Source organism: Dasypus novemcinctus, chromosome 27, assembly GCF_030445035.2.
Source record: "Dasypus novemcinctus isolate mDasNov1 chromosome 27, mDasNov1.1.hap2, whole genome shotgun sequence".
Taxonomy (NCBI): domain Eukaryota; kingdom Metazoa; phylum Chordata; class Mammalia; order Cingulata; family Dasypodidae; genus Dasypus; species Dasypus novemcinctus.
In genome coordinates, this window is record NC_080699.1 from 19,411,316 (window position 1) to 19,435,847 (window position 24,532).

The window sequence follows — 24,532 nt, forward strand, 5'->3', positions numbered from 1 at the left end:
CATTATGGTATCGATTTGCATTTCCTTGATGGCTAACACCTTAAGCATATTTTCATATGCTTATTGGCCATTTATATATGCTCTTTGGAGAACTGTTTTTTTGTTTATTTTTTCAGACCCTTTTGCCCATTTTTTAATTGGGTCATTTGTCTTTTTTGTATTGAGTTGTAAGAGTTCTTTATATGTTCTGGATACAAGTCCCTTATCAGATGTGTGATTTGTAAATACTGTCTCCCCATTCTGTGTGTAGTCTTCACTTTTTTTTTTTTAACAAATCAGTTTTATTGATGAATGTTAATAAAGCAGACAATTCATCCGAAGTGTACAATCAATGGTATTTGCTATAATCACATATTTGTGCATTATTTCAACAATGATAATAAACAAAAAACAGACAAATAAGAAAATTCTTCACATCTTGTATCTCTCTATGCTTCCCCTGCTATATATAGCTGCTATTTCTGGCACTTCTTACATATTTATTTATTTATTAAGCAGTATTATTGAGGTATTATTCACATACCATATGTTCTATTTAAAGTGTATAATCAATAGCTTTTAGTATAATCACAATGTTGTGCATTCATCACCACAAAAAAATTTAGGACAATTTCATTACTTCAAAAAGAAAAACTGCACATCCTTTAGTAGTCCTTCACCAGCCCTATATAACCATGAATCTAATTTCATCTTTATAAACTGATTTATATTTACATTTTATATAAATTGAATCATACAATATGTAGTACTTCGTGTCTGGTTTCTTTCAATTAGCATAATGTTTTTTGTCTAATATTAACATCTTGTATTATTAACATACATTTGTTCAGCCTCAAAGAAAAATGGTCTTATATATGCAATTTTACCCACATTCGTATTTCACATGTGATTTTATTATGCTATATAGTTCCATGTTACATTTTTTAGCTTTCCTTTTAAAAATATACATGACCTTACACTTTCTTTTAAACCTCTTTTCACTTTCTTGATGCACAAAATTTTAAATTTTTATCAAGTCTGTTTTTCTTTGGCTATTTGTACTTTTAGTGTCTTATCTAAGAAACATTTGCCTAATCCAGGGTCACAAAGATGTATAAAATGCCTATGTTTTCTTTTTAGTGTTTTGTAGTTTTAGCTCTTACATTGAGAACTTTGGCCCACTTGGAGTTAATTTTTGTGTATGGTGTGGGATAGGGATCCAACTTCATTCTTTTGCATGTGAATATCCAGTTTTCCCAGTGCCATTTATTGAAGAGACTATCATTTCTCTATAGAATGGTTTTGGCATCCTTGTCGAAAATCATTTGCCCATAAATATATGGATTTATTCTGGACTCTCAATTTTATTCCATTGATATGTGTCTATCCTCATGGCAGTACCACACTGATTGTGTATGGCCTTGCTGACTTTTGGGTGGCCTTAGCTTTTACTTTGAGTCACCTGGTGGCCATTGGAGGAATTTGAGCAAAGGAGTGATCTGATTTGACTTATGTTTTAAGGGATCACTCTGCTATATTGAGAATAGATTTTGGCGTGGCAAGTTCAGAACAGAGAACCAGTCAGAAGGCAATTGCAATCAATTATCCAAGCAAGAGGTGATGATTTCTTAGACCAGGCTGTTGATTATAATGGTGAGAAATGTTTCTGGATATAGACTGATGGTAAAGCCAACAGGAATTGCTGATAGATTACATCTGGGTTTGAAGAGATGTTGGATACTGGGTCATCATCATGTTTGATATGTATACTTCCACCCTGCAACACTGTTCTCCATTTTAATGTGATGTGTTTTCCTTCTGTTCATTTCTGAATCCTGGTCTTCTAAGGAGCCTTGAACCTTCAGAGCATCTCAGAACAGATTTTTTTTTTTCTCTCAGTGATTGGTTGGACTACACCCTGGACAGTTCTTGTTGGCTCTGAGAGTAATGCTGCCCTCCACTCAGAAATCCCCGTGAACTAAATCTTTTTCCAGGAGCCTCCTATCTAACAAGGCCAAGAGAATACTTGCCAGTCCTCTAGCTGGCTCTTACATAGCCAATGAGTGGACCCCTTGCTGGCTTTCTTTACATTGAATTAGGCAGTTATCTTTTCCTGTTCCCCAGTCTCTGGTAACAGTGTCTCTGGGGTCATTTGATGCCTTACTCCATGATCCCTTGGGGCGGCTCTGACAGGTAGCCTCCTGGTCTCTTCTGTGTAAATATCCTATCTCAATATTGTGCTGTGGTTCTTCCTAACCCAGCCAAGCATGATCCACAGGAATTCAGAACTACACATTTTTCATCATGTCTGTTTCTGACAACACTTTTTAAAGATGAGTTTTGAAATAACACCTATTGCTCCACAGAACCAGAGAAGCCTAAACAAAAGGTTGTACGCCTGCGGTGTTCCCATGCCTACCTCCTGGCTCGGAGCTGGAGGAAGTGAGGAAGAAGCTGAGCCCTGTGGCGCCCAGTGCCTTTCTTTTTTTAAAAAATTTTATTCATTTTGTAAAAATATTACATTCAAAAAATATGAGGTCCCATTCAACCCCACCACCCCCACCCCACCACTACCCCCCCCCCAGCAACGCTCACTCCCTTCATCATGACACATCCATTGCATTTGGTAAGTACATCTCTGGGCATCTCTGCACCTCATGGTCAATGGTCCACATCATAGCCCACACTCTCCCACGTTCCATCCAGTAGGCCCTGGGAGGATTTACAATGACCGGTGATTGTCCCTGAAGCACCATCCAGGGCAACTCCAAGTCCCAAAAACGCCTCCACATCTCATCTCTTCCTCCCATTCCCCATACCCATCAGCCACCATGGCCACTTTTCCCACACCAATGCCACCTTTTCTCTGTGGACCTTGGATTGGTTGTGTCCGTTGCACCTCTATGTCAAGAGGAGGCTCAGATTCCACATGGATACTGGATGCAATCCTCCTGCTTTCAGTTGTAGGCACTCTAGGCTCCATGGTGTGGTGGTTGTCCTTCTTCAACTCCATCTTAGCTGAGTGGGGTAAGTCCAATAAATCAGAGTGTAGGAGCTGAAGTCTGCTGAGGCTCAGGGCCTGGCTATCCTATTGTCAGTCCAGAGATTCAAATCCCCTAAATATATCTTAAACCCCAACACCAACTACAATTCCAGTAAAGTAGCATGAAAGTCTTGTGAAAAGAGATCCCATCTGAGTCCAGTTCCATCACGCAGAAACCCCCTAACCGCTCGTCAAGGTCTTGTTTCTTTTTTCCAGTCTAGAGAGTGTTACCAGAAGATCTTAGAAATAAACCCCAAGCTCCAGACACAGGTAAAAGGTGAGACTGCTCCTCTGATGTCCTTCCTTTGAATTTCATTTCCCCTTTATGCTCCTGCCTTAGGGCACCAGCCAGGCCTTCTCTGCAGGCGGCCCCAAAGCAGCAGCCTTGCCTTCCCTACACAGTCACATCTTCTCTGTTAACAGGCTGCTCTGCTCCTCCTCTCTCTGCTCTCCCACTCACTCGTGGCCTTCCTCTTCAGAATAAATAGCATTGCCCTTGAACCTCAAAGCTGGCTTAAGACTCTGGATATAGACTTTACTCTGTTCCTAAAGTTTTCCTTGCTGAAGAAGAGTTTGAAATTTTTAATTCTTTGTGCCCCAACAACCTGCCATCCTCAAAAGAATAAAAAGGTTCCTTCTTGCATAGTATTGTTGATTGTTAGGGTCTTTTTTTCCCCCTTCTTGTTTTGCTAGATTGCCTGACTCAAATAGATCTCCAGGAGAAAGCAGAACTGCAAGAGAAGAAAGCCCATGAATTGCTGGATTCAGGAAAGAACACAGCCGTGACTACCAAGAATCTCCTGGAGACCCTCTCCAAGCCTGATCAGATCCCCTTGTTCTATGCAGGAGGGATAGAGATCCTGACTGAAATGATGACCGATTGTAAGCCAGAGATGTGTGTGTGAGCTCACGAGTATCGTGGGGCAGAGTTAGAGGCCTGCCCTTACCAGGCGTATTACTCAGCCAAAGGGGTACTGTTGCAAAGTACCAGAAATCTGTTGGCTTTTATAAAGGGTATTTATTTGGGGTCGAAGCTTACAGTTCCCAGGCCATAAAAGCATAAGTTACTTCCCTCTCCAAAGTCTGTTGTCACATGTTGGAGCAAGATGGCTGCCACTGTCTGCAAGGGTTGCGCCTTCCTCTTCCTCTTAACAATCCATGGTCCCAGCTTCTTCCAGTTTCAGCCCTAGGCTTAGATAAGTCTCGTCTCTCTCTCCTGGGGCCCGTTTCTTTCCAGGCTCAGCTGCCCTGCTCTCTCCACAAGGCAAGCTGTAAACTCTTAGGTAAACGGCTCATCTCTCTTCCCAGGGCTTCTGCTGTGTCTTCCCTCATGTATCTGCTTCTCTATATATTTACTCCCCAAGGTTCCAGCATCAAAAAACTCTAATTTGCTCTTCTGCTGTATAGTTTTCTCTGTGAGACCCCACCCACCAAGGGACCCAATCAAGCCCTAGTCATAATTCAGTTGAGTAAAAGTGAAACCTCTGAATTCAGTACAATCTAAGGGCTTTACTAGCCCAAAGGAACAGACCAGTTTGCAAACATAACCAGTATTTCTTTTTGGACTTCATCAATAATATCAAACTGCCCCACCAGGCAAAGGATCCCTCCCTCCCACTGTTGCTGATCTGGGTTTGCTGCCTGAAGTGTGCAAAGCCAATCTGTGACACTGGGTTTCAAAGAGAGGAAGAGCTTTACTACAGAGCCTCTGTGTAAGGAGACAGGAGGCAAAGCAGATCTGGCTCCCTTAACTGGAAAGTCTCTGAGGGTCTAACAATATTCTGGTAAAAGGCAAAATTGTGATAATGAGGACAGCGGTCTGAAATGGCAGAATCTGGGATGGAATTTTTGTTGGGCACACAGAGACAGTTGCATGCTTAGTCATAGGACACATACAAAAATGGTGGCCTTGACATGGTGATAGGCATGATTTTTAGTAGTATAATAAGGTAGAGGTTGCTATAGGTTAAAGCTCTGTATTACTTTACTGTCTAGAGGGCCAATTCTGACTGAAACTAGTTTTATCTAGGAGAGGAGAAACCAGAACTGGGGTGGAATACTCAGATTTCCTCATTAATAAACATGAGGGATTATTAGCAGGGTCATAAGACCTGTAGGCTACAAAAGAGGTAGACACAAGGTCACACGATTATCTACTCGTTGGCAGTTACTATAAGGGGCACCTGGATTACAGTCAAAATTCTTCTGGACATAAAAGGTTAGTTAAGTGTGATCAGTTAGTTCTTGGCTATACCACACTTCCACAAAACTGATTGAAAATCTATTATAAAGTAGGTGCTAACGGGGATGGAGAAGAAATATACCCCTACACCTGCTTCCTCCTTTCCCCAGAGCATGCATACATTCAGCACACACCATACATACACAGTGTGCACTCACTTTGTACATACTTGTATCACAGACATACACCACACACATCATACACTCACTCCATATATACTTGTGTCACAGACACACATACCACACAGCATGTGCTACTCCATATGTACTTTATCACACACCACACACACAGGATGCCCTCACACCATGTACATTTATATCACAGACACACAAGCGTCCCTCCCACATGCTCAACATACCCACACCCTTTGAAGCCCCACATCCCCTCCACACCCCAAGCACCCCATCCCATACCACCCCCGTACCTCCCACCTACCGTAGAGTAGTGGAAGACAGGGCCCAACCCATTCCGAATCCTGTAGACTAGTGTGAGGTTCACCCGGTCACACTTACTGGCTGTTTAGGAGGTGAAAATAATTTTCTGAGCAAATGTCAGCTCTCCCCCTACTGATGAGAGCTGTCTTGTTCTCTCTTCCTATAAACTGTGATACCAGGGCCTCAACAATTTTTGTTGGTGACAGATTGTTGTTCAAATAGATGGAGTCTCTCACTCTCTAGTGTACAGTGGCTGCTGCTCAAATATCCCCTTTAGCAGTTTCTTGGAGATTATAGGGGCCTCTCTAGAGCCTGGAAACAGCTTTGAAATAAATATTTAAAAACAGATAGATATGCCACTTCTCTGGGGTTAAGCAGATCCTGGGGGCTCTCTAAAGACTGCAAACGAGCTGAGCAGGTAAACCGCGGGGCCTCTCAGGCCGGGCTCTCTACAGTGTGTGCCGCTGGAGTGGTGGATGACAGTTGTAGTTCTCAGAATGTAAAGGGATTTGTTTCTGTCCAAACTGATCATTATCGGCTTTCTCGGAATCTGCTGGCGGTGAGGCAGCCAGACACAAGCCAGACAGTTCAGGAGACTGACATGGTTTTTCTGTGAATTTGTTTCAGGCACAGAACGAACTTTATTCAGAACACACAATGGATTCAGTATCATTGGCGACAACAAGGTCATAAGAAGGTAGGGGCGATTGTAAAGCCCATCATCAAACCAAGGGAGATGGCTACTTCTTTATAAACCGACACTGACAGGCAGGCGGCAACTTTACTAGGTGCGTGCACTCAGTGGGGGTGTGGTCCCTCGGGGGCTGCCAGGCTGCTTTGTGGACACCCCTTGTGTCCTGCGCCTCGGTGGCTGGAGCTGTGCCTCAGTGAACGCTGAAAGGCAGGAAGCAGCAGCACTTCCCAGAGGCCTCCTGGCACTTCAAAGGAGAGAAATGACCTTTTTTTTTTTTTTAAGAGAAGTTGTGAGTTTACAAAACAGTAGTGCATAACATGCAGAATTCCCATACATCACCCCTCCACCAACACCTCCCACTGCTGTGGAACATTTGTTACAGACCGTGAAAGCACGAGCCAACCAATACCACTAGAAATGGCCTTGCTTGCTGGTTTCCCACCAGTTTTTGGAAGACTGCTATTTGTTCTTTTCCTCTTTGGGCATTTGCTGCTCATATCAGGAATTGAGATCAGCTGGGTCCTGGCTGATCTGTTTATAATTTCTTCTGAAGTAAGACCCACATGGTAGAAGGCAGTTTGACAAATTTATTTTTATTTTATTATTTTGGTGCAACTGCTGAGGCTTAGGGCCCCAGTGTGGGGTGGAGTCACCTGCGCATGTTTGCACTGGACGCTCCGTGAACCCTAAGCTGCCTGCTGGCCCCACGACGGGTCACTGCCACAGCCCCAGGCTCACCGCCCTCCCTCTGCGCAGTCTAGCTTCCCGGGCCTGCATCCTTGACCCGGAGCTCTTAGTTCAGAACTTGGCAGCCCGATGGCCCTGGTGGCCTGTACCTCTGGATTATAAAATTACTTTCTCAAACCTGCACTTGGGACATCGGAACCAAACGGAAAGGCCGATTTTTAGATTTTATATTGCTCCTCCTCCTCCCAATGCAGGTGCTTGTCTGCAGAGGAAAAGGACGCCGTGGAAGAGACCATCTGTGTGTCTGTGCTCAGGCTCTGGCAGGCGGTGTGCAGGGGCAACGGTAAGGCCGGGCAGCCACGCTTGCTAGCCGCCAGCGCAGTGATGATGCGGCAGCTACGCGGTCGGGTGCGGCTGTCCCCAGAGGTCAGGTCCTGGAGAGGTGATGTCAGGACCCCTCCCCAAAAAAGCAAGGGCTGCCCCCTGACAGCTGGCAGCCTTCCTCACCAGCTACAGGGTGCTGGAGAGCTGCTGGGAGGGTGGTGGGCAAGGTCATTGTCATCAGAGTGAGCGGCCTCGTCACCAGGGCACCGTCCGTGCTCTTTGCAGACCCATGGCTTCTGCTCGTGTGTGGGCAGTGGGGAGGGGTGGATGGAGTTTTCCTTTGTCATCTGCAGAAAAAGATTCCCTTTTGCTGACCACAGTATCCATTTCACCTTCCTGACACTTACAGTCGTCCCTGCCAGAATCTCCCAGCACTGAGGAGGGTGTGATAGGGGAACAGTTAAAGGCTAGAGTGGTTTTTTTACCTTGTTAACACACATTTTTACATGTTAGCATCTGCTGGAGTTTTGTACGACCTTTGGTACCACCTTTGTGTTTTCAGTGTAAATACAAATTTTGAGTACTTCCCTAGTTTTTATAAAAAGTGTTTTCATAGGGAAAGGTCGACACAAAACAGAAAATGGGAATAACAGCAGCTCTGTCTCCTTTTCATAGTGCCTCTGTGGGGACCCCATAATGACCTTGTGGGTGCAGTTTGTAAATTTGTGAGATGCTGAAGAAGGATGAGATAACAAAGACTTTTTTCTTTATTTAGTAGAGGAGTATATAAAGATTTCCACTTCAACAGTAAAAGAATCCTCTTAAGTTCTAGAAAAGCAGGGGCCTCTTTCCTAAAGGGAATTATGCCCAGACTGATACCATCACGCAGGTGCTCTGCCCCTCAGGCAGGACCTGTGCTGACCCAGCAGGGCAAGGACAGCAGAGCTGGGAAAGTGTGGGTGTGTTGACTCAACGTGAATCTGACAAAGCAACCCATTTCCTGGGGGTCACATTTTTTTTTCTTTTTAACATCTGCAAAAATACCGTCAGACACAGCCTGCAATATAGGATGTTTTATCTCAGATCAATGAAATCTTGATTTGTCCAACTCAGTAACTACAAAGTGGTTCTTAAAAAGGACAATACTTAAAAGTGAGGACATGGAAATGTGTCTGTGATATATTGCTGAGTGGGGACAGTCCAGTTGCAAGGTAGGATGTACTCTGTTTCTAATGTTACCCCTGAGAGGGATGAATAACAGCTTTTTGGGGGAGTGAGCTTACCTGGAAGGGGTACAAGAGGGGAGACTTTCATTTTCAGCTTTATAGTCTCTCTCTGTTGTTTGAATTGTCTAATGTGAGCTTTCCAGGTACAAACCAAACAAATACACCAAAAACTTTCCGTTTTGAAAATGAGTAGAACGTGTTTGTCAAGGACAGGCTAGTCACAGGAGAGCTGTAGGACTGGGACAGGTAATGCTTGCAGCAAAAGCCTGTGTGTGCTCCAAGTCAGATGCCACTGCCACCCCATTACCCCGGCTCTTTCCGGGTGCCATGGGCCCTGCTGTGCGTCTTGCGCTTGAGCGCCGTGTGCCGTGCGTAAGCGGGCAGTCAGCGCAGCAGCAAGGCCCGGGCAACGGTCCCATCAGCCCTGCTCAGCTTCATAGCTTAGCCTCACACTCCAGCGAACCAGGTGACGCAGTGGAAACCCAGTGCCCCCATCCTACAGATGGCCTACAGCCCAGGAAGGAGGGCATGCTCTAGCGATTCACGTTCTCTCGTGATAGTTCAGTTTCCTAAAAGGACACAAATGACTGTTCTGACCATTTTGTGAAGATTGAGGGTCTCAAGGTAATCCACAGTTAAGCTGATCTATTTCCTTTTCCTTATATTCCCAGATACCAGGCGCCAAGGAACCTTCTGATAATGGTCATAGCCAACTAGTGTGGGCCACTGCTCCCCGTTCTGAGCACAGTCATGTCTTAACTCACTGAGTCCTCATGACTCTGTGCCAAGTGGGTCGTTCCCCTCAGTTCCCTGGAGACATCTCTGGGGGCAGAGGAGGCTGCCCGAGTAGTTCAGAGCCAGCGGCCTGCTTCTGGCTTCCTGTCCTTGCCTCCCTGTCCTGCCTGTCACATGAGTGGAGGAGAACCCCCTCCCCCGTCGGGGCGGTGGGAGACAGAACTGGTCTGGCTCCCGCCCCGCATGGGTGAGCGCCAGCGGCCGACGCTGTGTTTTGCAGAGGAGAACCAGCGCCTGCTCCTGGCGCACCCCGGCCTGGGCAGCCTGCTGCCCTCCCTCGTGGCCTCCAGCGTGGCGAGCATCCGCCAGCAGAGCCTGGCCCTGCTGCGGCAGGTGGCCCAGAGCCAGCACGGACGCAGCCTGGTCGCCAGCCACCTCGACCTGACCCGGTAAGGCCCTGCCTGCAGGATCTTCCTGAAGGCGCCCGCTGTCCCCTGGCCAGTTCAGACTGCCTGTCCCTCTGCTCATTCCGACACCTGAGGTGCCGTCAAACTCTCCTGAGGGTTCATACGGACAGGAACGAATTCTCACCTGAACTTGGGACGGTGACCAGTTCCACTGCTCCCTGGCACATCCCCGTCCCACCACTGCGGCTGCCAGCGTAAATGGCTCCCGCGGGCGGGCGTGGGGGCGCTGGCTTCTGCCCCCTTCGCCTCGGCCCTGCCTCTACCCTGTCCCTGTCCTCCTTTCATTCCTATTTCAGGCACTACTCTCTTACTTTGTTCATCCTTTCTGGAACAAACTGGAATATAAAGAAATAAAGTCTCATAAATGCTGTCACCTGTAGGTCGTGCCAAGGCTTAAAGCTATTGGGATAGAATGAGCTTCTCTCCTAAGTAGACTTTATGAAGCAAATACCAAACTGCAGCATTCAGCCCAGTTTGTCTAAAGAATATTAGTTAGAGTGTGTGAAGTTGGCACTCCTTAGATTAAAAAAGATTGACTCTCGGCAGTCTCGTGTGGCTCCGCCTAATAGAAACAGTAGCTGGCTTTATCACTGTCAGGCGTAATCTAAAGACAAGGTGACCTTCTCGTTCTTTCCCGTCAGCCCACTTTGTGTGCCCTCATCCTGTGAGGGCAACAAGGCGCGAGTTTTCCTGTTTCCCTGATGGGGAGGGAGGAGTGGCGGCAGGTGCTGGGGGAACCTCGTCCGGCCGCCGTCAGGTACCTGTGCCTCGGAGCCCGGCTCGTAGCCCTGCCACGTCCTCCTTGGACAAGCCTGCACTCCCGGCATCTTGCCCTCCTGGCGAGGGAGCCCGCAGTCCGCCGAGGTCCGGCCTGTTGTCAGGCCTCCCCTGTGCCTCCCCCTTGTCTCAGGGCCACCTCAGCCCCCAGGAAAGGCTTTTGCCGGCTCCCAGAACTTGGGCCAGGTGGGCAGATGGGTTGTTAGTGGAGCTAAGTTCCCCAAAAGCACATTTCAAATTCCAAATGATTCTGCATTTGTTTCCTCAATGCCTTCATCACAGGGTTTTCATGTGGTTTTTGTCTCTCTGGTAAATGTAGCTATAGTTATCGTAAGCCTTCCCCCTACCCCACCCCCAGCTATCTTTGAGTCACTTGCATTTCAATTTGGATTTTTCCAGTGTCTTGGAGAGTGGTGTTCATGATCATCTCATGCGCTGTGCAAATTCTCTTTTGAGAAAGAAACCTCGGCTGATTACCTTCCTCCCCACTGTCCTCCTAAGTGACCATCCTCAGTTAAGCCGGCAGGAGGCGTCACAGGTTCTCTGTAGTAAAACGTCATGCTCTGCAGCAGGGCAGGCTGCTCCCACGTCCCCTGCCCCACCCGCAGGCACACATCACGTTCCTCCACAAGTGATTTGCCTCGTCTCAGGAGCTAAAGGGATACACGGGAGCCGACGGGAAGAGAGTGAGGGCCAGGAGGAAAGGGCTGGGTTTTTAGATTCAAGCAGCCCTGAGCTCCCTTCTTTCTACTTTTGTGACCCAGGAGCCTGACTTAACCTTGCCAAGCCTTACTGTCTCATCCGCGTGACAGACTGCTGCTGAAGCGCAAGAGAGGCGATGCGTACAGGCCACTGAAGAATTTGTCCACTGCATTTTATACCATACATGAACCAGAGAAATTTAAGCACTGTTGAGGCTGGCTTGTTTTTTCTCCCATACCAAAAAGACTCAAGATGGCAGTTCAATGGCTAAAAGATGTCATGGTCAAGGTCTCTGTCTCTCTTGACCTGTCCCTTTTGGTCACACAAGGCTGCTGTGACTCCATCATCTCTTTTTTTTTTTTTAAGATTTTCTTTTTGTAATTTCTCTTCCCTTCCCCCCTGTTGTCTGCTCTCTGTGTCCCTTCACTATGTGTTCTGTGTCCGCTTTCATTATCTGGCGTCACTGGGAAACTGCATCTTTTTTGTTGTGTCATCTTGCTGTATCAGCTCTCCATGTGTGCGGTGCCACTCCTGGGTGGGCTGCGCTTTTTTCACATGGGGCGGCTCTCCATGTGGGGCACACGTCTTGTGCATGGGGCACCCCTATGCGGGGGCGCCCCTGCGTGGCATGGCACTCCTTGCACACAGCAGCATTGCACATGGGCCAGCTCACCACACAGGTCAGGAGGCCCTGGAAATGGAACCCTAGACCCTCCATGTGGTAGGCAGACACTCTCATCAGTTGAGCCATGTCCACTTCCCTCCATCATCTCTATTTAAGCCAGTTTAGCACTAGCCGGATCGGTCCCTTTTATCAAGGAAAGCTACTGCTTATTTCTCTTTGGTCAGAATTGGGTCACATGGCTGCCCCTGGCTGGAAAATAACTACTTCCTGTTCCCTTTCTGGAGTAGAGTCTACCTGGATGGCAAGGAGCTGGGAAGGGGTTGACCAGCTCACCGCAGCTGCCACCATAGGAAAAGCAACCATATCATGCCTGGCCCAGGAGTAAGATTCATAGCCATGCTCTCTCTTCAGGTGCAGTGCTCAGCCTCCTCAGCTGTGTGTCTGTCAGTCACACCTGACCATTTTCTGATGTGGGGGCCCTCACACAGGGACAGCTGCTCGTCAGCAGAGCGTAGGTTCTGTCACAGGAAACGAGATGAGAAGGGGACACAGCATCGTCTTTAGAGAAGGAGTCCACTTAGGATGTGTATTTTATCACACGCTTGCTCATGTCTCCCAGGACAAAAACCAAGACAAGCTTAGGCTGCTGGCTAGTCATCTGGTCATCTCAGGTTCCTTAGCACCCATCTTCAAGGCTGAAGAGCAGAGGTGTAGACTGGAGAGGAGGGATTTATTTGCACTTGCTCTAAAACAAGTCATCTCTGACAGCAGAAACACGGGAATTCATTCCTGAGGAAGTCGGGGATTTGCGGAATCTTAGAGTCACCCAGGACCTTAAAATCCAGTCCCGCTCCAGCGAGCACAGATGTCCCCTCTGTGGCATTCCAGGACAGTGTGTACATGGTTCTCTGCAGGAAGACACCAGCGTTTTTGTCAGATTTCTCTCTCTGATTTAGGATGAGCACTGAAACAGTGAATAGACTGGGAGTCTTGCCTGGCTAAGGAGAGGGTGCTGACCTCACCTCCCAAGGCAGCCCGTCCCCTCTAGGACAGAGCCGGTTGATATAAAATCACCTCCTTACACCGAGCACAAATCTGCCTGCCCCATGCCATTTTGGGACAATTCTGCCTCCCCACGTCAAGGACCAAGTTCAGTGATTTGAAGCACTACCGAATTTGAATCCCACACCCTTTCCAGGGCTTTCCTTAGCTGAAGACACCCGTCTTTTCCAGGGTAAACATCCTGGTTCCCACTGCCATTTCTCAGGTGATTTTGCTTCCAGACCCCTCGTAGAACGAGCTGCGTGATTAATCCCAGAGCAGAGCCCACGATCCCAAATGCCAGGGACACCAGGTCTTTCTGTCGCCTGGCTGCCCTGTGGCCCTCGGTCCTCATGATCACCACCCTCCCCTTTAGACCACAGCCGTGGGTGTCCCAGCAGCACCCTTCCCGTCTCCTGCCACCTGGCTCTTCCTTCTCATTTTCCTTTGTGAGCCCACCTTATGCCGTCACCCATTGTAAGGCAGGGGCCCCAGGATTCTTCTCCATTGCTTTAACTGCCACCCATAAGTCTCTCTCTATGGAGCCACTGGACATCTCCACCTCAGCTTCCACAAGCTCCGCAGACTTCATCAATCAAAGAGTGGTTTTTCAAACCAGACGCTCTACCCTCAGTTTCCTGTCGTCTTTGATGCATTTCCATCCGTCCAGCTGTCTAAGCCAGAATCCTGGGAGGCACCCAGAGCCGCATGGGTAAAAAGGAAACATATGGTGGGTTCCACCTCTGCAGCCTCTCCGGGCTGCGTTTCCTTGTCTCCTCCAGTGTCTCCAGGCAGGCCTTCCCAGTCTCGGTGAGCACCTCCTTCCCTTCAGGCCTTTCGTTCTCCTCGGCCTCAGCTCCCTCCTTAACCTTTATTGTCTGGACAATCCACAGTTTGCTCTACTTGTTTCCAGCTTCCTAGCAGCCCTTCTCCTTTCCATCCTCTCCCGTGCCACCAGTGTGGCTCTTCTGAAATACACATAGGTCCTGTTATTTTCCTAGTTAAAATGTATGACAACATCTGTTGTCTATAATAATTCTGCAACAGCTGAAAAATGCAGTGTCAGAAATCACGTGGAGACTTTGTCAAAATGCAGCCTCCGGGGGCCCTCCCTGTCGGGACCAAGCAGGCCCCAGGAAGCCACAGCTCCCATGTACAGCAAGGCACCGACCAACTAGGCTTTGAAACACATAGGCCCCCCGTGGCCCGGATGCCCGCCGCGCTGCTCTGGCCTGCCGCTCGAGTCCTCAGCACTGACCATAAGTCACTGCTAGTGCTCCCCAAATTTCCTGTCGCCATTGGTGGCCTTTGCATCCATCCAGTTGCCAAAGCCAGAGCTGTGGGAGGTATCTAGAGCCTTCCTTTCCCTCATCCATAAGAAGAAAAGAGATTGTTCATTCTCTGCTATTTTATGCCTCATGGTCTTCGTGAATTCTGTGTGCTCTGCTGAAATGCTCTGAAATGCCCCCACGTGCCTGGCACTGGCCTGGTGGCCCTTGAAGCTGAGATATTGTCTTTCTTGTCTCATCTTTGTGGCCCCAGAACCTACCATGTTGGCACATAGTAAATGCTCATTAGTCTTTTATTTAATTGAACGAATAAATGAGCAAATAGCCAACACTGTACTCTCAAGAGGACTCAGATGTCATCTGCTTTTTGAAGGCTTTCTTCTCTTCACTGTCACACCTGGCCCCGCCCCAGCCCCCAGCCGAGTTGACTTCTGTGCCCGCTGAACACGTGCCTGCTTCCAGCATAACACCTCAAAGTGCATCGTCTTCCTTACTTATTCACACGTGTGGCCCTCCAGGAGACCAGGGGCTCAGTGCTATAGCCTGGCACAGTGTAGGTGCTAAGTATGGGTTTGCTGAAGGAATAAAATACTCTTACTTGCATCGTTCTGTTGACAGTGAGTCTGTTAGGGCAGCCTGGGATTGCGTTAGCTTTTTTTATTTTGGCACCTGCACCAGTCTGTTTGCTCACCTCTATTTACAATTCTTTCAATCTTTTTCCTATGAACCAGTTGTAAACCAGGTCTCCCAATTCTGTTATGTATGACTTCCAGTGCTAAGTGGAGGACTCTGAGTTTAACCCTCTTAAATTTCATCTGATACGCCAGCAGCCTTCTGTCACCCCCATTACTAGGGGCACACCCAGGTTTAATTATCAGCAGATTTCCTAAACGTGCTCTTGAGGCAGCCCATAACTTATTGAACAGGACACACTGAGCCAGAGTCATGTGGCAGAGGTGCCAGAGACTCCTTCCACACTGGTGTCCAATAAACTTCAGTTAGAACAACCAAACAAAATGTGGTCTCCATACGATGGAGAATTAGCCAGAAAAAGCAGTGAAATGCTGATTACTTGCTACAGTGTGGAGGAACCTTGAAGACATTAGACTAAGTGAAAGAAACCAGTAACAGAAGACAACAAATTTATTATTCCATGTATATGAGAGTCTGGAATAGAGAAATCGATAGAGACAAAAGTAGACTAGTGGTTGCCAGGGGCGGGGCAGGGGCCAATGGAGAATCACTTCTTAATGGTTATTAGGTTTCCTTGTTTTGTGGTAAAAAAAGTTCTGGAACTAGGGAAACAGATGTGGCTCAAGCAATTGAGCTCCCACCTACCACACAGGAGGCCCCGAGTCTGGTTCCCAGTGCCTCCTAAAGAAGCTGAGCAAGAAAGTAAGCTGATGCAGTGGGCTGGTGTGGCGAGCTGATGCAAGACGATACAACAAGAGACACAAGGAGGACAACATAATGAGAGACACAGCAAAGCAGGGAGCAGAGGTGGCTAAAGCAATTAGGTGCCTTCCTCCCATATGGGAAGCACTGGGTTTGGTTCCTAAGCACACAATGAACAAGCACACAATGAATGAGCACACAATGAACAGACAGCGAGTGCAAAACAATGAGGGGGTGAGGAAAAATCTAAAAAAAATCTTTAAAAAAGCTCTGGGATTAGATAGTGGTGATGGTTGCACAACATTGTGATATACCTACTACTACTGGACTGTATACTTTAAAATGGTTAAAGTGGTATGGGGAAAGGCAGGAAGAGATGAGAGGTGGAGGCGTCTTCGGGACATGGAGCTGCCCTGGATGGTGCTTCAGAGGTAATCACCGGACATTGTAAATCCTCACAGGGCCTACATGATGGAATAGAGGAGAGTATGGGCCATGATGTGAACCAATGTATATGAGGTGCAGAGGTGCCCAAAGATGTACTTACCAAATCCAATGGATGTGTCATGATGATGGGAACGAGTGTTGTTGGGGGGGGGGGGGGAGAGGGGGGGTGGGGGGGTGGGGTTGAATGGGACCTCACATATATATTTTTAATGTAAGATTATTACAAAGTCAATAAAAAATAAAAAAAATTAATAAAAAAAAATAAAAATAAAAATAAAAAAATAAAAAAAAAAAATGGTTAAAGTGGTAAGTTGTATGTGTATTTTACAACAGTGAAAAAAGAAGACAGGAAGGAAGGAGGGAAGGAGGGACGGAAGGAAGAGAGAGAAAGCGAGAAACTTAGGTTACTGGGAATTCACATGAAGTGGCGAGTGTCTCTGGGGTAGACCAGAAGCTGGGCTTCAGAGAAGGGCGTGGCAAGACCACCCTTCTAGCTTAGTTCACCCTCCTGCTGGCTCTTTCCTGGCTTCCTTGCAATGTCACCTCATTGGAGATGCTGTTAGCTTGAAGACAGCCCACTCTGAGGTTGTTATGGACTTTTGCAGATTGTTGGAGGCCCTGGTGTCATTTCTTGATTTCTCAGATAAGAAGGCCAACACTGCCATGGGACTGCTCACAGACTTGGCTCTGGAAGAAAGGTAATTGTTATTTCCAGAAGTTGACACCACTTCTTAAACCTTTGTCTTATCTTTAATACTGAGCAGTGACACAGGGAGGGTAGGCCATGTCCCAGCTCGAGTACCAAAGGACTCACCACGTCTCAGGTCTGGGGCCTTGTGGGGTCCCCCGTGGTCAGCCACTCCCATTCCAGTCCTCGGTGGGTTTCAAACCTCACAGAGGAGACACGTCCCTGCGTGCGGGGAAGCTTCTTCCCCCGTAATCTGTTTCTGGCACGCAGTAACTGCTCAGCAAAGGTTTGCTGAATGAATGAGCGTGAGTGAACAGTAAATGGAGCCTGCTCCTGGGTACCCAGTGGCATCGGCTCAGCTCCTGGGGGAGCCAGTAACGATCTTAGATCTCTGTAATTCTTAGGGTACTTTTTAAGCACATCTTGCATTTTTAATTTCCTCACCAACTTCAGGGTGTCTTATTTAGACATGGTACGTAACGACAGCCATTTGTGCTTGCAGGCAGGCCAGTCAGCTGGCCTTGGCCTGGGACCGAGCCTCAGCTGCCCTAGTGCGTGGAGACATGTGTGCATCTGGGCCCTCGCTGCGACTGTGATGAGCCGTCGGGCTCGTGCTGTCGCTCCTCTGCACGGCACGCAGCGTGTAGAAGCAGGGCGAGGGCAGAGCCGGTGGCGCCTCTGCTCACGAGAGCTCCCAGCTGAGGGCTCTTGTTTACCTTCAAAGGCAATTCTCCAGACTCAGAAAAGCTAAAGCCACATTACCTACCCAGGGGACTTTACTTTTTATTTTTTTGGTTCAGGGTGGATCATCCAGGCCTGCTGAAAATCACCAGGGCCACGGTTTGTAACTGCTCCATTACCCGGGACAGTGTGTTGATGTCATAGTTTGTGCAAAGTAGAAATAAATCATGGCTGATATTTCCTCAACAGATTCCAAATCTGGTTCCGGGCCAGCCTGCCAGGTGTGCTCCCTGCGCTCACAGGTGTTCTGGTGAGCAAGCTCTCGTTTTTCTCTTCTGTTTCACAGACATTCGCAGGAGCGAGAACAGGGCTGTTTAAAGATGATTTACACCCTAGGACTCCTGTTGTTTCACGGGTTGATTAATCATTTCTTCACAGCTGGAATTTATACAATTCCCAGTTATTAAAACAACCCGTCGGCACACGTGGAGGTGGCATATGGATGTGGCTTGTTGCAGGGGAGAAAAAGCTGGCAGGATGCATCTTGGGTGAAGGTGGAGAGGTTCTCAGTCTCCACCACTCCCCGCTGACACTCAGTCCTGTCATGAGTACAGTGCACAACCTGTCCCCTGAACGGGAGGCATCCTTGGGCTGTGTCTCTGGGAAACAAGGTCAAGTTTGAGCTAATGGAGGAACAGGAAAGGAGGGGTGATTTCCACTGGGACAGCATATTACGACTGGGCCCTGGGCCCAGTGAGCCAGGGAAGCTTCAGGGGACCTTAGAGAGCATATCTACAGCCCAGTATTTCCCTGGTGTGGGAAAGGAGGCTCTGAGAAGGGAAGGGATTTGCCCAAGTGCATCCGCTGGCAGGTGGAGGAGCTCAACTCCCGATTTCTTGGCCAATGCTGTCTGGGTTCTACCTCACCGTGCACCTCCAGCCCATTGCCAGTGTGACCCCGTCGAGGCCCCTGTGGGACACTCAGCTCTCTGTTCCCAGGCCTGCGATGTCATGTACCTGCTCTCTGAGGATTTGCTTTCTCTTGGTTCACTTTTAGAAGCGAGATCCCAAGGTCACCAACCCCTCAGCCCTCTGCCAGTGTGTCGCCATCGTGGGAAACCTCAGTGCTGACGCCACTGCCCGACGGCAGCTGTGTGGCAGTGAGGACTTCAGGGACGCCTGCTTGGGCCTCATGGTGTGGCAGCGCTTCTTCTCAGAGTTGACCTTTTATCCTCTCTTGGGGCATTTGCTGCTGCTTAATTATCGGGCTTTCCCAAAAGCTCTGTCTGTGAGGATGATGGAGCAAGTGACTTGCCCCTTTTGTAATGTAGGGTATATGGACTGCAAGCCTTACGGAATCCTCCAGAGCGAGTCTCACCCACCCTGGAGAGACCTGAAGGATTTTCTGGTGGTCTTGGCTTGCTTGCCCATTTTGACAACTCACTACGCCAATTAAACACATTTTCTCCAGTGCTGACACCAAGTTGTGAAACTGGTCTTTGATCTTCCAATACCACTTAGAGCAGTGACATTGACCATTCGGGGAGTGGGGAGGATACCGCAATCCCTGTCAGGGGAGAGAGGTGACCGTGAAAAGCTGCAGGTCACTGATGACCTTATTTTGCTCCCAAAGGCCAGGTGTATGGATGACGTGGACTTGTTCAGGGAAGTCCTGTATGCTCTCCTGGGGCTCACGATGAACCTGTGCCTGCACTCCCCCCTTGTCTCTGAGGTACAGCATTCTCTTCTTCCTCCTTGGAACTCTTCAACAACCTACACACATCCTCTTGCATAGAGCTGCTCCTGTTTTCACAAAGAAAGTAGAGAAGTGCGTACTCAAACGCTGGCGGGAACGGGGAGGGCCAGAAGGACGCTCTGTAACATTGCTGTGCCGAGGGGCAGGTGCGTCCTCTGTTCAGTGTTCCATTCCTTCAGAAACGCTGACTGCATGTCCAGGACATGCCGAGCCTGGTACTGGGGGCTGGACTTCCAAGTCCAATAAAATGTGGCCCCTGTTGTCAAGATATTGCCCCGTAGTTAGGGGAGACACACGTGAAGAAAGAAGAGCAACGATAGAAGGCGTTGCGAGGGAAATATGGACGGAGCACAGTGATGATAAAAAGGAGCGCATCGGAAGCTCCGTGGAGGACGGGGGATGCCAGGAAACTGACGTCTCCTCTCCTTGCCCCGCTCTGTTGCAGGCTTGGGCCGCGGAGGTGAGCAGGAGGTGCCTGTCTCTTCTCGGCAGCCAGGATGGAGGCATCCTGACAGTAAGCTTCTCCCAGGAAACCAGTCAGCAGCCTTCGTTGTTCTCTTTATGTTTCACGGTGGTAGTTCTCGTTTCTGTTATGTTTTTAAACATCCGTGGGTCTTAACCTTTTTTGAGGTCACCACGTCTTTGAGAATCTGCTGATTCTGTGAGGCACGGTGTGGATATCCTCCTCAGAACCGTGACCAAAGCACCTATACCAAAGCCTGCTCCTGTTCCTCGGGTTTTGATGACCCCCTAATGCCCATCCATGAACTCTCCAGGGCCCAGGAATCCAAGTTCAAGAGCCCTGTTCTATAGGGTGTGGAAGTTAACCAGTGTCTACAATGTAATTGGTCTGATATGTCCTATCTCAAGATATCCCTGTGCAAATTGGACAAGCTAAGTGATTTTATTTGGAGCCTCTTTGTTCACAGTCGAAAAGGCCTGGCCCATGTTTTACGGCCAGTGATTCTGGAGGCTATTTATGCATAATGGTTTTCGCCCCCTTGGAGCTATCTCCTGGAATGACTTTCCTAATTCTGGGTCTGACATTTGGATAAGAAAACTGAGAAAGGTTATGGTTAGCACAGCGCACCAGGAGAGGAATATTAATATGACTGAAGAGACTGTTGACTGTCCTCTTGGATGGGTTGTTTCCTTATGTTTTTCAGCACCCCTATTTCCCACCCGTCAGGGCCGGAGCCCTAAAGCTAGAGAAACACGTGGGGTCAGGTTCAGGGTAGGTCTGGGAAATCAACCCTTCAAGCACCGCAGACCAGGGACGGGCTCCAGGGAGTTTAGAAGGGCTCCGAGTAGAGTCAGCGTATCCTCAAGCCACGCCAGACCTTCCAGGGCAGGCTTTAACCTGGGCTCCGTGCGTGTGTGGTGGGTCTTCACGCTCCCCGGGACCCCTGCACCCGTGGAGACAATTTTAAATGAATGTGCTTCTTCATGGGAAGGGCTTCTCAGCTTTTGCCAAATCTTCAGTAGATGGCCACGGCCCCAGAAGCGTTTGGGTACTTGGGGTGACTCTATAGTTCAGACCTAAAGTTAAGCAAGCACAAGTCCATAGCTGACCCTTCAAGGAATCTCTTGGACCAGATTTTCCCAGGATTCAGCCTGTGTCACCATTGGGTCCCGGCTTGCTGGGCAAGGTCGCAGTCTCACCACCAAATCTGGTCCTTCGGTAGGCACTGTCTCCACTGCATCTGGCCGAAAAGAGGTCTGCCATGTTAACCTTAGCAAGAGTCTAGGATCTGTAGGAAGCAGATTAGGAAAACAAGATCAGCAATACAGTAAAACACAAGTTTTTCCCTTTTCCCTCTGGAGACCTCATTAGAATGAGACTAAAGGTTTAAAAAAAAAAAGTAGAAACCCACATGGACTAAGTGAACAGTCCAAAGCTCATCGATAAGTAATTTCAGCAAGTTTCCAGAAGCTGGAGAGGAGCTGCAGGAGTGGTAATTAATGAGACGTGGCTGAAGAAGCCTTGGTGTAGGGTACAAATGCAGGGGAACACCAGTGTGAGGGGAGCCCATTTGCCTTGCAGTACTCTGGAGAGGCCTGGCCATATTTCCGGGTATGACAAGTAAGAGGTGGAACTGCCTTTGGCAGTCAGGCCTCTATGCCCAACCTAAAATCAGAGCACTTTTTCTCTAAAGGAATTGATAGGCCAGAGAAAAGATTTTTGCATTCTTGTATTTAGAGATACCGCCTCTCCACCTGCCATTTGACAATCTTCCCATAAGCACAGCACTCCAAACATTTTTGTTTTTTACTTAAATGTGATTGGGTAACTAAGGGTTACCAGACCAAAAAAAAAAAAAAGCCTCATGCATAAAAGAAAAACAAACAGAAAAATCAACCCAAAGGAAACAGAGATAATACAAGAAATAGAAAGAGAAAATTAATAACCATAATTTTTACCCTCAGAGAAATTCAGGATAGTGCTATATCAATAAAATGGTAACTGCTTGCTATGGAAAAAAGAAAATCAGAGCTGGAAAATAAAATAAATGAAATCTCCCAGAAAGGAGAACAAAAAGCCAGGAATTAGGAAAGATTCAGCGAGGCTGGCTCTAGGAGTCTAACATCTAGAAGGGACCTGCTGAAGTTAGAATGCTGCGTGGCGTCCAGCAGGCAGCTCTCTTTCCCAGGGCTGAACTTCCTGGGCCTGTGTGTCCGCAGGGCAATGTCTTTAGCCCTTCCAAAGCCTGTCGCTCCAGCTTTATGAGAAAGAGCAGTGCTTGCTACCTGTTACTTGGCCATCACTTCAAAAAAGAAAAAAAAAATACAGCTGCTTATTTTGTTTCCAGTAGTCATGATTGTTTTCACCTCACCAAACCTCTTGTTAACTTTTAAAAGTCCTCAGCGTTTCTGCAGAGCGTTTAATCAGCCTTTACCTTGTGCCTTACGCAGAGAGCTGCTGGAGTTCTGAGCCGGACCCTCCCTTCCTCCCTGAAGATTGTCGAGGAGGCGCTGCGGGGAGGGGTGGTGAAGAAAATGATGAAATTCCTGAAGGTAAAATAACTTGTCTTTTCTTTCTCTCACACAGCACTGTGAATTTTAAATATCTCCTTTGGGGAAAGGGAAGTCACAACACTCCCCCCGTTTGGAGACACAAAAGGTTGTCTGGCACTTTGGGATTTGGTCCAACCTTGTGCTGGCTGAGGATAGAAAGGCACACAAATTCCATGGCTCAAACACGCTGGGGCTGGGGGGTGGCGGTGAGTGGAAGATCCGCCAGGAGGTGGTTCGGAGGAAGGAGTCGCGTCTTTGAATAGGAAAACAGTTCGGAAGGGCTTTGCTCAGTTCAGGTGCTTCTGTACCCCCCCCCCCCCCCCCCCCCCCCCCCCCGGTTTTAAATGTCATGACTGTAGAGATTCCCATCTGAAGGTCCTGGAAAAGTCCAAAGTCGAGATGTTAGCAAGGCGATGCTTTCCCCCAGAGGCCTGGGGTGCTCTGGGGCTGGCTGCCAGCGCTCCTTGGCCCTTGACTTTTCTGTCCCAGGGCCAGGCACATGGTGGCTCTTCCCGTCCTTTGACCCTCAGCTTCCAGCTGCCCCAGGGCTTCCCTTTTTCTCTGAGTTCTGTCAACTGATTAAGGACTCCAGCAATGCAGAGGAGGGCCCAGCCTGACTCCCCTGGCCCACACCTCACCTGCAGTAACACCTCAGGAGGGCCTGTTCCCAGTGGGTTGGCACCCACAGGGCCAGGGGTGGGGACCCAAACGTGCCTTTTGTGGGGGACCCGATTCGATCCCCAGCACCACTAGTACAACCGCAGCTGCTCGCGTGGCTTCTGGCCAAGGGCTGATTTGATTTTTCCAATCCCATCCTGAAACGCAGGCGGGAGGCCAGACCGCGTCGCACTACGCCGTCAGGACGCTGGCCGTCTGCACTAACGGCGCTCGCCAGGCCCGGGAGGAGGTCGTGGGCCTGGATAAAAGTAAGTGGCCATTGCGTTCAGCAGAGCCCACGGCCCAGGGCTTCCATGCTCAGCTGCGGAGGGAGTAGAGAGCGGGGCGTGAAAAGGGGCTTGCAGTCACGCGTCCCCTTCTCAGGAGGCGTGAGAAGGGGCTTGCAGTCACGCTGTCCCCGTCTCAGGAGATGTGAGAAGGGGCTTGCAGTCACGCTGTCCCCTTCTCAGGAGGCGTGAGAAGGGGCTTGCAGTCACGCTGTCCCCTTCTCAGGAGGCGTGAGAAGGGGCTTGCAGTCACGCTGTCCCCTTCTCAAGAGGCCTGAGAAGGGGCTTGCAGTCACGCTGTCCGCTGTCCCCATCTCAGGAGGCGGCAGCACTGACGGAGGAAGACCCTATTTAATTAGCCTTTGGGCTGCGCAGGGGAGGAACTCGCAGGCTGGCGACGCAGCTGAGGGACAGCTCCAAGATTGCTTCCTCTTCTCCCAAGTGAGACTGAAAGGCTTTCTAAAGTTTTCTGCTTAGACTGACTTGACATAGCTTCTCTTCCTTCACAGGAGAAAAAAACCATCAACCTCTAGTGAACCAGCACATTGTCAGAGTCTGAAGCTAGCTTTTGTCTAAGAACTTAAAGTGGCCGAGGCCAGTGCTCGCCTTCCCGCCCCCTCTTGGGGACATGCCTGCTGAGGGACAGCTCACTGGAGGCACATGAGGGGAAGACCCTGTGTAGACTGGAGAGCCTCCCAGGCCTGGGCTGGCTCCAGAGCGTGCCCACCTAGAGCTCCCATGGCCCCCTGCCCAGGACATCCCTCTCATGGTCCTCTCCCACCTGCCCCAGAAAGGTGCATCCCTCAGTCCCCTTCCAGTGTGAAATCCAGCAGCCGGCTCCCGGGCCTCAGCTTGCTGGTACTAGCAGCAGCAGTTCACACTTGTTCTGCCTTGAAACATTTCCTTCACTGGGTCTGAGGGGCCACGCTCTCCTGGACTTTACTCCTGCTCCTTTCTGCCCTCCTCTGCTGGTTTCCTCTCACCCCCTCATCCCCAGCGCATTAGAGGCCCGGGGCTTCGGTCTTGGACTGCTTCTCTTCTCTGTCTGTACTCATTCCTTAACATTTTCATCCACTGTTTTGGTTCTCCATCTATACATTGATGCTATAAAGTTAATATTCCCAGCCTGGATCCCTGAACTCCAAGCTCGGGAAAATCCTGCTGCCCACTCAGCATCTCCACTTGACTGTCCAACCACCATCTCTAACTTAACATGACCAAAACTCACTCTCCTTCCCCAGCCTCCTCCCCTGGCCTTCCCTGTCTCATAAATGGAGAGTAGTACTGTTTGCTTCTCAGAATTCAACTCTGTCCTCCCAGTTGATAAGGCCAAAAACCTGGT

General features: G+C 48.9%; 1 protein-coding gene across 1 annotated transcript in view; it reads left to right on the top strand.

The window, feature by feature from the left end:
* Positions 1-24,532, top strand: part of TTC12 (tetratricopeptide repeat domain 12) — a 70,017-nt gene that overhangs the window by 40,567 nt on the left and 4,918 nt on the right. Inside the window, exons 9-20 of the mRNA XM_058289446.2 lie at positions 3,239-3,299; positions 3,716-3,904; positions 6,326-6,395; positions 7,334-7,422; positions 9,645-9,813; positions 16,713-16,805; positions 17,726-17,786; positions 18,533-18,670; positions 19,109-19,207; positions 19,677-19,745; positions 22,145-22,246; positions 23,073-23,172. Coding sequence (XP_058145429.1) covers positions 3,239-3,299; positions 3,716-3,904; positions 6,326-6,395; positions 7,334-7,422; positions 9,645-9,813; positions 16,713-16,805; positions 17,726-17,786; positions 18,533-18,670; positions 19,109-19,207; positions 19,677-19,745; positions 22,145-22,246; positions 23,073-23,172 — 1,240 coding nt within the window. The remainder of the gene's footprint in view (positions 1-3,238; positions 3,300-3,715; positions 3,905-6,325; positions 6,396-7,333; positions 7,423-9,644; positions 9,814-16,712; positions 16,806-17,725; positions 17,787-18,532; positions 18,671-19,108; positions 19,208-19,676; positions 19,746-22,144; positions 22,247-23,072; positions 23,173-24,532) is intronic.